Genomic DNA, 14302 nt, shown 5'->3' on the forward strand with positions numbered 1-14302 from the left:
GTCGCAGGGACTTCAATCCAACCCTTGATGCTGAGTGTCAAGCAGGGAGGCACTGGTTCCCATTTTTAGAGTCTTTGGTATGACCCGGCTGGGGATTGAACCCCGACCTCCCAGGCTCAGGGCGGGCACTCTATCCACAAGGCCACTGAGCTGGTAGAGCTAGTGTGTGTGGTGGGTTAGGGGTATTGTCTTCAATAGCCAATTGAATTGATCAATAACTAGCCTATTTTATGTTTTGTTGTTGTGTAGGTATGTGTTACTGACAGTTTTTTATGTCCTTCTTCAACCTAGACTAAAATATTCTACTTCATAGTAAAAAACAATAACAGATCTCCTTAGATGTAGTAGGTCTTGTAGATCTGTTCTATTTTTGAGGGGTGCTATAGCCCCTCCTATGCACAGCTTTGTGTGTGTGTGTGTGTGTGTGTGTGTGTGCGCACGGAATGGGCCTGGAATGCAGTTTTGTGTGTTTGTGTGTATGAGCACGGAAAGTGATGTATGATGAAGTATATGATTATGTACCATGTATATGATGTATAAGAGCGCCCCTCACTTCACACGAGTGTGATGTTTTTTTGCTTTCCGCAGCACCTGGTTCATAAACTTGGTATTCGCCACTAGGATCCGGTCTAAACCCGCCTACTGTATCCAGTCATTTTTCCCGTACACATACACGCACACACAGGGGCTGGGTGGTACCCGCAAGGTTGCCAGTTCGAACCTGGGCTCCCCCAGTGTCAGTGTCGAAGTGTCCTTGAGCAAGACACTGAACCCCTAATTGCTCCTGATGTGCTGGTTGGTGCCTTGCATGGTTTCCGCCGCCATCGGTGTATGAATGTGTGTGTGAATGGGTGAATGTAATGCACAATCTATGTAAAGCGCCTTGGATAAAGGCGCTATATAAATGCACCATTTACCACACGCTAAACCACTGGTTCCCAAACTTTTTCATGTCAAGAACCCCCAAATGGACACTAATTAGCCCCGCGGACCCCCATTTGAAAAGGTATGCCAGGGAACCCCCATAAGAGAAGATTTTTACGGCTCTAGCAGTGATTCTCAACCCGTTTAATTTCAAGGACCCCACATGCATTAGTCTACGGACCCCCATTTAATGGCATTTCTATCTCTGGGACTCCACAGTTTCTATTGTAAAATCAATGTTATTTTAACTCTGAGAGTGTACAAATGGGAACCAAATGGGTCCATTTGGTTCCATTTGTACACTCTCTGAGTTACACTCACACTTTGTATTGAGTTGTGCTTGAAATGTACTGTAATTCTGCAAACTGTTAATAAATATTTCAATCAATCAATCAAAAACAGACCCCTATAATGGTCCATTTGGTTCCAAACTATCATTTAGCTGGGGACCCCCTGGACCTCCCTCAGGTGCCCCATGGGGGTCCCCGAACCCCACCTTGGGAACCACTGCGCTAAACCGTTTCCGTATCCGGCTCTAGACTGGATCCGTAAAAAAAACTCAAGCAAACGGAATTGGAGCCTCCAAGCCCCGCCCTCCTCCTCCTCGCGCGATAGACTGACTGACACCACCACCCACCCAATCAGAAACGAGCGCAGCGTCTCTTTCACCAATCGGAACAACGGGAGAGGGCGGGACCGGCAGCCGCTGGGGTTAGGTTGTCAACGTTGATTGGTTGGCTCCTCATAACAGAAAAAAACCCCCACCCACTTCTATCTTCTTCATCCTCCGTCCGTCCGCCTCGCTCGCGCTGCTTGCTTTGCTGCTGCCGCCCCGCCAGCCCAGCGAGAGTTCTGTTGAGTTTAAAACGGTGAACTTGAAACGAAACAACAACAATAATAATACCAATAATAATAATAATAATAATGATGAGCCGCAGACGACGGACGAGAGTTGGTGGGGAATGAGCCGAAAAAGGACCGAATGTGGGTGATTTTTTTGCAGCAAAGCAGCAGCAAGCAGGGCTCTCTCTCTCTGTAACCCCCTCCTCGGTCCGGGTCCTCCCGGGGCGGGTTGCCTTCTTTGAGTCAAACCGCTGCATGAGGCGTGCAGAGCGGCCGCCCGTAACGCCGAGTTGTCGCTCCTCCGGTCCGGACTCCGGAGCAGCAGCAGGAGGAGGAGAGTGGAGACACCACCCACCACCACTGGCGTGTTAGCCGAGCTAAAGCTAACAGGCTAATAACGCCGCGGCGAGGAGGAGGAGGAGGCGGCGGTAAAGACTACTAGTGGAGGTGAAGAAGAGGAAGACGTGGTGGGGGGATATTGTAATAAAAGCAAAACAAACAAACAAAACGATACCCTTTTTTTCCTCCTGTCCCCCAGGAGGCTGTCCGTTTAGGGTTCGTGGGGTTACCTTACCTAACCTTACCTACCACCACTACAACAAACAAAGCCGTCAGTCCGTGCGACGGCGCCGCCACCAGCAACCAGCAGTGTTCTATCTCTTTCTTTCATTGTTGTGTTCTGTTCGTTTCGTTGACTGACTGACTGTGACTTGCAGCAGCAGCATGCTAGCTGCAGCTGGAACACTGCTATACACACACAGCGTGATGTGTCATGAGTGCGACTGTCTGAGGGAGTGACGGTCCGGAGCTTCACCACCACGACGCAAATCAGGAACACAAACACAGTCGGTACAGCCAGGCGTCAGGAGTCAGGACAGGCGGTCATCTGGGAGTGGAGTTGGACTCTCACTGGATGCTGCTGTCATTCGCACCCCGGCGGTGAGTGAGGTGAACCCGGGAGGAGGAGGAGGGAGCCAGGCAGGCAGGCAGCGGGACGTGATCTGGAAGATATCCATTCACTCATCAGCCACCAGGCCGGACGGACGGTCGGTTGGTTTAGACACAGACTGTTCTTTCTGGTGGTCATGACGGTCGAGTAGCTCCTCCACCACTACGGAGCATGCAGGAGGACGGAACACTCGGCTGGTGATTGGGAGGAGGAGGGAGGACGGGACGGGTACGATTCAAAGAACTTTTCAACGCCATTTAGTTTCATTTCTCCCCACACAAGGGTTGTTGTTGTTGGTTGGTTGGTGGTGGTGTTGTTGCTGCTGCTCAGACGAGAGTGGGAACTACTAGAAATGAAGAAGTTTTCACGAATGCCAAAGTCCGAAAGTGGCGGACTGGGAGGAGGTGCGTCCGGCGGCTCGGGGTCCAGCTCCGGAGTCAGCAGCTACTTGGGGAAGGTGTTTGCCGTGGGCCGGTATCAGGTCACCGTAGAGGAGCTGATTGCAGAGGGTATGTACTACCGTAGAACTGGTAACAACATGTCTGACACTTTAATACGCACCATTCATGGGATCCACACTTCATTCATTGATCTATAGTACACAATTCAACAATGGTCAAATAATGCCTTATTTTTTGAGGGGCGCTGGCTAGACACTCCTATATACAGTTTAATGTTTGTTTTTAGTTCAATGTTTGTTTTAAAAACGCCATTGACAATGAAGGGAAGATTTACGACATCTTGTCCCTAACACAAACATATAAATCCCATTAACACTAAAGATAATTCAATGTTTGTTTTGACAGTTTGTTTTATATCAATTTTCATCACCTAACACGCAACACAAGTTAGACTTTAATATATTAGCGCCCCTCACTTCACACGGGTGTGATTTTTTTTTTGCACTACAGTTGTTTTTTATTTATTGTTTCTTTAGTGTAGCAGTACTTGGTGACTTTCTCTGAGCCACCCAAACAGCCAAACGTCAGTGCAACTAAATATTCAGTTATGCTCCAAAGTTGTTGTTTGTTAACTGCAGAGATGATCCTCACTGCCCTGCCTCTTAGCAACTGTGTTTAACCAGGCTGTGAGTGTGAATAGCTAGCTAATGGGGAAGCCCGACTACAATTACATGTTTTGAAAAAGAGAACAGGACAACATAACAAAGTGGGAATGGGGATAACATGCATGCATATGGCATTTTACTTACTTAAGTGGCTGTTCTGGCATAGCAAGCTGATGGCTTTCAACTAAGTGAAAGATAATGTGTCACTGTCAATGACACCTACAGTCCTACACAAGGAAGCTTTAATCACGGGTCCTATACAAGCAGAAAGTGGGGAGCCACACCTGCTTACCTCTGACCTTGAAGGCCCGTACGTTGTCAACAGTGACACTCATGTCAGTGGCATTAACACAAACAGCATTGATTGACGGTGTCCTCTTTGGGTTGCGTAACATTGCAAACATGCTGTGGTAGTCATGATCTTACAGTTGAGGGGCGGAAGAAAAAACAACCAAAAACAAAAAAACCCTGTCTATGTTCAGTTGTCTGTCCATGTGTTTTACAATCTAATCGTGGGAAGTGGCTCTAGCTGGAATCTTCACTAAGAACACACAGTACGATCCTGACTGCCTCGCTCCTCGCAGGCAGTCCCAATAAGCCCCAGCATTACTAATCTGGGCTGGGTGAACATTCAGTGAAAATGGCCTGTGTGCAAGTTCAGCTTGTAGATCGCTATTGTCTGCGATTAGATTTGATGTAGAGCAGGCACGTGCAGAGTGTTAGAGGGGCAGGGGTTGAAATCCCGTAAGAGGGCACTTTTCGACAAAAATAGCAGATCTACAAGCTCACAAGCTTGTGAGCTTGTAGATCTGCTATTTTCGGGGCGCAACCCAGCACTCTTTGTCTACTGGAGATGTGGTGTAACGACATGGATTTCGAAACAAATTTGTTCAACGCAAAATTCTGCGTTCCAAGTTCAGGAGACTTCAGGGAAAAAAGCGATTCTCCTGAATGCTGCCTTCCGGTATGGCATGGAAAGGAGAGGCATTTTGCATTTCTTTCACCATGTAGTAAATGCTGCATTCATGGTTTGGAGAGGGCAGGTGTTTTACAGACGGGTAAAAGGGCAGGGGCTGAAGCCCCCTTTGATGTCTATGTGTGCACGTCCCTGATGTAGAGGGGAAAAAGTAGCGAACCAAGTATAGGGCCCTGGGGGACCCCGGTCAACTGGGGTAAGTGGTGAAGCACTGGTGGACGCAGTCACCCCTCTTCGTTCTCATCGCTGACACACCTCGACGCACAGTGCTGCTGTCATACTGTATAACCCATTTTGACCTGAGATCAGATTCTAAAAATGTCCTCTACATCCTGACAGTTTTCTGAAAAAGCTATGTTTCTATGTCAGTCGTTCTTCGAGTTTTCAAAAATAGCAGACCTACAAGCTTGTAGATCTGAGCTTGTAGATCTAGAGCTTGTAGATCTGCTATTTTTCAATAGCTAAAGCATAACATAATGCTAACACCAAAAGGGGTTCCCGCCCAAAATGGGATAATGGAGGACAGTGGGCAAGGGCAGGGAGAGGCTCATCAGAATGCGCAGCCCGGCTGCTCCGGACGTCCCACAAGCCGGGCGGCGTCTGTCTGTCACTTGGTGTGACTGCTTTCAGGGGCGCAGAATGAATCATGGGATGATTCCTAAAGTGATAAGTCTTAAAAAGACAAAAGAGTTGTGCAACTGCCTTCTTCAGGGTATGACGTATCTGCCGAAACGTTGGTTCCTACTCTGCATCCTAATAAATAATCGGCACTTTGGCTATCGGTGTGTGCGGCCACTCTTTCGTCTTTTTAACCTATTTTGGGCAGGAACCCCTTTTGGTGTTAGCATTATGTTATGCTTTAGCTATTGAAAAATAGCAGATCTACAAGCTCATAGCGCGCCACCGAGTGGCGCGCTATGAGCTTGTAGGTCTGCTATTTTTGAAAAATCGAAGAACCACTGACATAGAAACATAGCTTTTTCAGAAAACTGTCAGGATGTAGAAGACATTTTTAGAATCTGATCTCAGGTCAAATTGGGTTAAGACTTATCTTTTTAGATGTTTCTGCCGTGAGCTGGCACCACTACTACTAAGACTGGTGTGGCACCACTACTACTAAGACTGGTGTGGCACCACTACTACTAAGACTGGTGTGGCACCACTACTACTAAGACTGGTGTGCGTTTAGCATCCTCCTCCTGCACAATGATTCCTAAAGTATCGCCTTATTCAACCATTTGTCAGCAGTTTTCAGTTTTGACGAAAAGCACAACGCCGCCTCAAAGTGTAACCGGTGTGGCATGATGTGGCCCAGGTAGGAGGAAATTAAGTCTCATTATCTGAATCATCAGGTACACAGTTAAAAAATTATGGATAGTGGTTATTGTATATAAGAAAAGGCCTAGAAATTGTGTCTGGTAAGTAAGCTAGTTTCTGTCCTTGTGACTCATCTGCAGAGTAGAGGACAGTTATTATGTTGAGCAGGAACTCGTCATTTCCCTTTGTGGTTTCTGTTCTTCTGTCTGATGGCTGTCGGAGAGAACCCAAGAAATGGAGCACAGATCTAGTGACAGGATGCATCTGTGACTGTGTCACTCGTGCTCTACTAAATTAAATATCTTTGGTCTTAATACAATTTACAATTTACAATTTAGGCATTTAGCAGACGCTCTTAATCCAGAGCGACTTACATTAAGCAATAACAAAAGCATGGCATACATCACATATATAAAAAGTAGTTATCATGAATCATGCGTAGACTAAGAACGTAACAGTGGAGTATCTATGTAAACTATACATACTATACTATATAATATATTATACATGTGTACTATAAAGTGCTATGACTACATAAAGTGCAATTCTAGAGCTGTCTACGTAACAAGCTATAAGTCTGTTTAAAATACTATCTAAGTCTACATAATGTGCTATCTAAGGGGCTAGGCTAGGGCAAGTGCTACGGGCCATGGTGGAGTCTGAAGAGGTGGGTTTTCAGACTACGGCGGAAGATTGGGAGTGAGGCTGCAGTTCTGACTGTGATGGGAAGTGCATTCCATAGTTTTGGAGCCAGAAGGGAGAAGAGTTTGGGACGTGTGGAGCGTTGTCCCGGCGTTTTTAGTGAAGGTACCTCCAGCTTCCCTGCGTTGGCTGATCTGAGTGCGCGGGAGGGTTTGTAGGGTACGATCATACTTGTGAGATATGGGGGGGCCATGCCTTTGGTTGCTTTGAATGCCAGCATCAGAGTTTTGTATTCTGTGCGGGCAGCGACCGGGAGCCAATGGAGGGAGCGGAGAAGGGGGGTGACGTGTGAGAATTTTGGCTGGTTGAAGACCAAGCGGGCTGCGGCATTTTGGATCAGTTGGAGGGGCTTAAGTGCACATGCCGGTAGGCCAGTAAGGAGGGAGTTACAATAGTCAAGTTTTGACAAGACTGTTGTCTGGATTAGGAGCTGGGCTGACTCCTGGGTGAGGAACGGTCTAATTCGTCGTATGTTGTAGAGTGTAAACCTACAGGATCTAGTGACAGCTGTGATGTGTGTTTTGAACGAGAGCTGACTGTCCAGGACAACACCAAGGTTCCTGGCTGTCGGGACAGACTTTACCAGGGCGTTGTCTACGGAGATAGTTAGCTCCCGCATAGGGCAGGACTTAGCTGGGAAGAACAGAAGCTCAGTCTTGTCTGGGTTCAGCGTGAGGTGGTTGGAAGACATCCACTGTGAGATGTCAGCCAGGCATGCAGTGATGCGTTCTTCTACCTGGGTGGCAGAGGGGGGGAAGGATAGAAACAGTTGTGTGTCATCGGCATAGCAGTGATAGGATATATTGTGAGCAGAGATGATGGTGCCAAGGGATTTAGTGTACAGTGAGAAGAGGAGGGGACCAAGTACAGATCCCTGTGGGACCCCAGTTTGGAGGGTGCGGGGGAATGATAGCAAACCTTTCCAAGAAACCTGGTAAGTCCGGTCAGAGAGGTAGGAGGAGAACCACTTCAGCGCCGTCCCGCCGATGCCTAGATCAGCTAGGGTGCCTAGGAGCAGCTGGTGGTTCACTGTGTCAAATGCCGCCGATAGGTCTAGGATAGCCATTCTTTTGTAGCTTTGGCATCTTAACATGCCCTCTCTCAACCGCAACACAAGTCTTTTCTTGAAATCCCTCTCTCAGAAAAAAAAGTTGTAGTGCTGTCAGGAGGACCAAAATTCACAAACACATTTTGCACAACTGTGAGGGACCGAGCAGTCAAAGCTTTAAGGATTACATATCTTATTCACTAAGAAATGTATGCAAATTGGCTTGTAGCATACACAAGATACAAGATGAGCCCTGCCCTGGCCTGCGCCAGCAAAGCCCACACACACAGTCAACAACTGCAAGGGCACATAGGGTCTATCTACACTAGTATGCACACAGAATAACTCTTCCTACTTCAGTGCCCCTTCCCTACTTCCTACAGATGATACTAATTAAGGCTCTGTTCCATTTTTGTGTACAGTGGTTCTCAAACATTTTAATTTCAAGGACACCCATAACTCTCAGTGGCACACCTGTACGGGGCCATTTTGCAACTCACTCAAGGACACTTTGAGACCCACTGCTATAGCAGAGTATTTCCAGTGAGCCAACATGACAGTGTGCAGGTCTTTGTGCACTTTTTATGTGCATTTTTGAGTGGTGCAACCACTCCAAGGAACACCAATGTCCGTGTTAACCTATGTGACTATGTGTTAACCTATGTGTGTGACTATGAGTAGCAGTAGGGGCAAAAGTGGCGCTGTTGTGCCAGAAACAGAGAGAGAGAGATAGTGCTGCACTGTTGCCTGCTAATGAGAGACAGAGAGAGAGGGGGGGGGCAGGTGGAGGGGGTGGGGGGCAGGGGGAGAGGGGAGTTGCACCACTCAGTTCACACGGGTGTGATTTTTGGAATACTTTGAGCCCTGCCTACGCACCCGTCTCTGAGCCTAACGGATGTTCCTAAGACCTTCTTGCAGACTATAACGAGGCAAAGGCTAAATTAAAGGATCGTCCACACATACAGCAGTACAAAAAGTTGCATGCCATGATGCCAAATCCAGTGCACGGTACAGCTGGATAATGGAATGGCTACTAAAACAACAAAGGGAGTCTACCAACACACCTCAAGCCTGGAGCGGCTGGTCCGGTGCGTCACAGGAACAAGGACACATGTTGCAGAAGGAGGAGAGGACACTAGAATTTAAGCCTTTTTATGAAGTCACCGCACAGGTCGAAACGTTCGTTTTGTATACTGGCACCTAATAAAAAGGCTTAGATTGTCCGTGCTGCTCCAGTGCCCTCTCCTTATTCGGCTACTAAAACAAGTTTGGAATGGATACTACAATAATGAATGTTCTGACTGCTCTTTGAGCGGGTACAGGCTTTAGTTTAGACATAGTATTGGTCCGACTGTCATTAGACCGACAACCTACCTCAAACCCTAACCTAACTCTAAACGCAAGCACGGGAGCAGCGCATGTTCGACCGCATGTCTGACTGTTGTTTCCGCATGTCGGACCGTTGGTGTGTCTAATCTGCGTGTGCATCCCTCTTTGAGAATGCAATTTATATCACCATAAACCCATTTTGACCTGAGATCAGATTCTAAAAATGTCTTCTACATCCTGACAGTTTTCTGAAAAAGCTATGTTTTATGTCGTTCTTCGAGTTTTCAAAAATAGCAGACCTACAAGCTCATAGCGTGCCACCGAGTGGCGCGCTATGAGCTTGTAGATCTGCTATTTTTCAATAGCTAAAGCATGACATGATGCTAACACCAAAAGGGGTTCCCGGACTTCCCGCCCAGAATGGGTTAAAAGCTCTTAATTGTGCAACATTAGTTTCAATAACTGTCCTGAGCACACATTTACGTGTAATTAGCATATGTGCAACTATGGCAGAAGCATAGTGGATGTATTCCATTGCCTGTGCAATTTGGCATCCTTCTAGCGATACTGCAAAGCTTAGTGAATTGCACAGCTTATTTTTACACTTTGAAAGGAGCAAAAACTCTTAGTGGAATTTGAGGCCAAGTTGTTTACTGTGTAAGTGGAACTTCAACTTAAGCCAAATTTGACCCAGACGGAAATTTCCGGTCTTTTCCAAATTCCAATCACAGCGATGGTCTTGACCAAATTTTTGCCTAATCAAATGCTTAAGTTTAGAATGCTGCTGACTTTCTTGTCGCGCATACTTTGTATAGCCTACAATGCATAACAAAATAATTAAAAACATGTTATTTTCAAATCTGGCATGCTCGTTCAGCAACATTACATGTCTGTAATTAAAATAATTTAAGACGTTGTCTTGTGCTAGTTTTGACTTTTTAGTATTGGTAGACTTCACTGTGTTTTGCATTGGTTGCTCGCAAATACGTTAGTTGATGCATTGGCTACTTGTGACTAGTAACTTTTGAATATGTCATGTAGACAGAATTTGAACTAGAGAACACATTTATGAACTATTCTTTGTTTCCTCTCCATTTGTTTTTATTACAATTCCCCCTTTGACAATGATCTATACGGTCCGTCTCACTGCTATCCCCAGCAGTTGTTCCGTGGTAGGGTGCTGCTATCCCCAGCAGTTGTTCCGTGGTAGGGTGTAACCACATGATCTATACGGTCCGTCTCACTGCTATCCCCAGCAGTTGTTCCGTGGTAGGGTGTAACAATGATCTGTACGGTCCGTCTCACTGCTATCCCCAGCAGTTGTTCCGTGGTAGGGTGTAACCACATGATCTCTACGGTCCGTCTCACTGCTCTCCCCAGCAGTTGTTCCGTGGTAGGGTGATCTCTACGGTCCGTCTCACTGCTCTCCCCAGCAGTTGTTCCGTGGTAGGGTGATCTCTACGGTCCGTCTCACTGCTCTCCCCAGCAGTTGTTCCGTGGTAGGGTGATCTCTACGGTCCGTCTCACTGCTATCCCCAGCAGTTGTTCCGTGGTAGGGTGTAACCACATGGTCCGTCTCACTGCTATCCCCAGCAGTTGTTCCGTGGTAGGGTGTAACCACATGGTCCGTCTCACTGCTATCCCCAGCAGTTGTTCCGTGGTAGGGTGTAACCACATGGTCCGTCTCACTGCTATCCCCAGCAGTTGTTCCGTGGTAGGGTGTAACCACGTCTCACTGCTCTCCCCAGCAGTGGTTCCGTGGTAGGGTGTAACGGTGTAACCACATGATCTATACGGTCCGTCTCACTGCTATCCCCAGCAGTTGTTCCGTGGTAGGGTGTAACGGTGTAACCACATGGTCCGTCTCACTGCTATCCCCAGCAGTGGTTCCGTGGTAGGGTGTAACCACATGGTCCGTCTCACTGCTATCCCCAGCAGTGGTTCCGTGGTAGGGTGTAACCACATGGTCCGTCTCACTGCTATCCCCAGCAGTTGTTCCGTGGTAGGGTGTAACCACAAGGTCCGTCTCACTGCTATCCCCAGCAGTTGTTCCGTGGTAGGGTGTAACCACAAGGTCCGTCTCACTGCTATCCCCAGCAGTTGTTCCGTGGTAGGGTGTAACGGTGTAACCACATGCCTCCTGGCTCAGACACACAGCTGCTTCTCTCAGCTGACAGTGAAGAGCTTTGCTGTGAGGCCCGTTATGTGTGCAGTGCAAGTTAACACATTCTGGGCGGAAACCCCTTTTGGTGTTTTAAGCATTACGTTATGTTTTAGCTTTTGAAAAATAGCAGATCTACCAGCTCATAGCGCGGCACCGAGTGCCACATTTGTGAAAAATCGTGAAAATGTGGCACACATCTTTGAATATATACTCTTTCAGAGCGAACGTTTTTAACTCAAATCTTTGCTTCTGTGGCGTCCTTGGAACAACATATTTTCAGATGGGGGCCAATTACATATATTTTCTGGGGTCCATGACATGAAATATTGAGCACCACTGATGTAGAAACATAGGTATTTCAGAAAACTGTCAGCATTTAGAAGACGTTTTTTAAATTTCAACGTCAGGCCTAAATGGGTTAACACACTATCCCTCCCAGTTCAACTCCTCACTGAACAAGGAGACAGAGTGGTGTGTCATCAAAGAACACAATCCTCATAGCTTCCCACCTGTGGAAATGGAAATTGTGTTCGTAGTAAGTAAGTGGCCAAGCCGGAGACACAAACCCCTAGCCTCCACCCCATGATGGTGGCTGTGGCGTAGGGCATTAAGCAACTAGTCGACTAGTTTACTAGTCGACTAGTAAATCCACTAGTCGACCTTGTTGGTACTAGTTGACTAGTTGATAAGAATTTTTTTTAAAAAAGTTTATATTTTTTATTTTATTCCCGATTTTGTAGGCCTCAAGATCAGGTAGATTATAGTTATAGTCACCATGTACACAGTTTTTCAATGTACAAATATTTATTTAAAAATACAAATATATATATTTTTTAATTTTTTTAATTTTTTACAATAATAGGTAGTTAAACAACTAGTCGACTAGTAAACTAGGCAACTAGTCAACTAGTAAAAATGACTAGAAGTGAATGCCCTAGGCGTGTACTTTCCGAGTTTCCCTCTTTTTGAACATGCCTGCTGGCCAACAGTTAAAATCGTAAATACAGTTGCCTATAATGCACATACGGAAGGTTAACAAGGACATCTGATGTAGAACTTGGACTACTGTAAACTACATGAAGTAAACTACATGAAGGTTAACAAGGACATATGATGTAGGACTTGGACTACTGTAAACTACATGAAGTAAACTACATGAAGGTTAACAAGGACATATGATGTAGGACTTGGACTACTGTAAACTACATGAAGTAAACTACATGAAGGTTAACAAGGACATATGATGTAGGACTTGGACTACTGTAAACTACATGAAGTAAACTACATGAAGGTTAACAAGGACATATGATGTAGGACTTGGACTACTGTAAACTACATGAAGGTTAACAAGGACATATGATGTAGGACTTGGACTACTGTAAACTACATGAAGTAAACTACATGAAGGTTAACAAGGACATATGATGTAGGACTTGGACTACTGTAAACTACATGAAGTAAACTACATGAAGGTTAACAAGGACATATGATGTAGGACTTGGACTACTGTAAACTACATGAAGTAAACTACATGAAGGTTAACAAGGACATATGATGTAGGACTTGGACTACTGTAAACTACATGAAGTAAACTACATGAAGGTTAACAAGGACATATGATGTAGGACTTGGACTACTGTAAACTACATGAAGGTTAACAAGGACATATGATGTAGGACTTGGACTACTGTAAACTACATGAAGTAAACTACATGAAGGTTAACAAGGACATATGATGTAGGACTTGGACTACTGTAAACTACATGAAGGTTAACAAGGAACATGATGTAGGACTTGGACTACTGTAAACTACATGAAGTAAACTACATGAAGGTTAACAAGGACATATGATGTAGGACTTGGACTACTGTAAACTACATGAAGTAAACTACATGAAGGTTAACAAGGACATATGATGTAGGACTTGGACTACTGTAAACTACATGAAGTAAACTACATGAAGGTTAACAAGGACATATGATGTAGGACTTGGACTACTGTAAACTACATGAAGTAAACTACATGAAGGTTAACAAGGACATATGATGTAGGACTTGGACTACTGTAAACTACATGAAGTAAACTACATGAAGGTTAACAAGGACATATGATGTAGGACTTGGACTACTGTAAACTACATGAAGTAAACTACATGAAGGTTAACAAGGACATATGATGTAGGACTTGGACTACTGTAAACTACATGAAGTAAACTACATGAAGGTTAACAAGGACATATGATGTAGGACTTGGACTACTGTAAACTACATGAAGTAAACTACATGAAGGTTAACAAGGACATATGATGTAGGACTTGGACTACTGTAAACTACATGAAGTAAACTACATGAAGGTTAACAAGGACATATGATGTAGGACTTGGACTACTGTAAACTACATGAAGGTTAACAAGGACATATGATGTAGGACTTGGACTACTGTAAACTACATGAAGGTTAACAAGGACATATGATGTAGGACTTGGACTACTGTAAACTACATGAAGTAAACTACATGAAGGTTAACAAGGACATATGATGTAGGACTTGGACTACTGTAAACTACATGAAGGTTAACAAGGACATATGATGTAGGACTTGGACTACTGTAAACTACATGAAGTAAACTACATGAAGGTTAACAAGGACATATGATGTAGGACTTGGACTACTGTAAACTACATGAAGTAAACTACATGAAGGTTAACAAGGACATATGATGTAGGACTTGGACTACTGTAAACTACATGAAGTAAACTACATGAAGGTTAACAAGGACATATGATGTAGGACTTGGACTACTGTAAACTACATGAAGTAAACTACATGAAGGTTAACAAGGACATGTGATGTAGGACTTGGACTACTGTAAACTACATGAATGGTACACAGTCACAGTGGACGGATTTGATTTCTTTTAACGCATTTGCGGCCATTGATGTGGATCTATGCCAGAGGGTCGTTTTTATACTGGTTATGATAGCT

General features: G+C 45.2%; 1 protein-coding gene across 1 annotated transcript in view; it reads left to right on the forward strand.

Moving 5' to 3' along the window:
- The first annotated feature begins 1726 nt into the window (after nt 1-1726).
- Nucleotides 1727-14302, forward strand: part of bmp2k (BMP2 inducible kinase) — a 121941-nt gene continuing 109365 nt past the window's right edge. Inside the window, exon 1 of the mRNA XM_079516017.1 lies at nt 1727-3225. Within this exon, the coding sequence (XP_079372143.1) occupies nt 3069-3225 (157 nt within the window). The 5' untranslated portion in view covers nt 1727-3068. The remainder of the gene's footprint in view (nt 3226-14302) is intronic.

The sequence above is a fragment of the Electrona antarctica genome, assembly GCF_951216825.1.
Source record: "Electrona antarctica genome assembly, chromosome: 12".
In the NCBI taxonomy this organism is placed as follows: domain Eukaryota; kingdom Metazoa; phylum Chordata; class Actinopteri; order Myctophiformes; family Myctophidae; genus Electrona; species Electrona antarctica.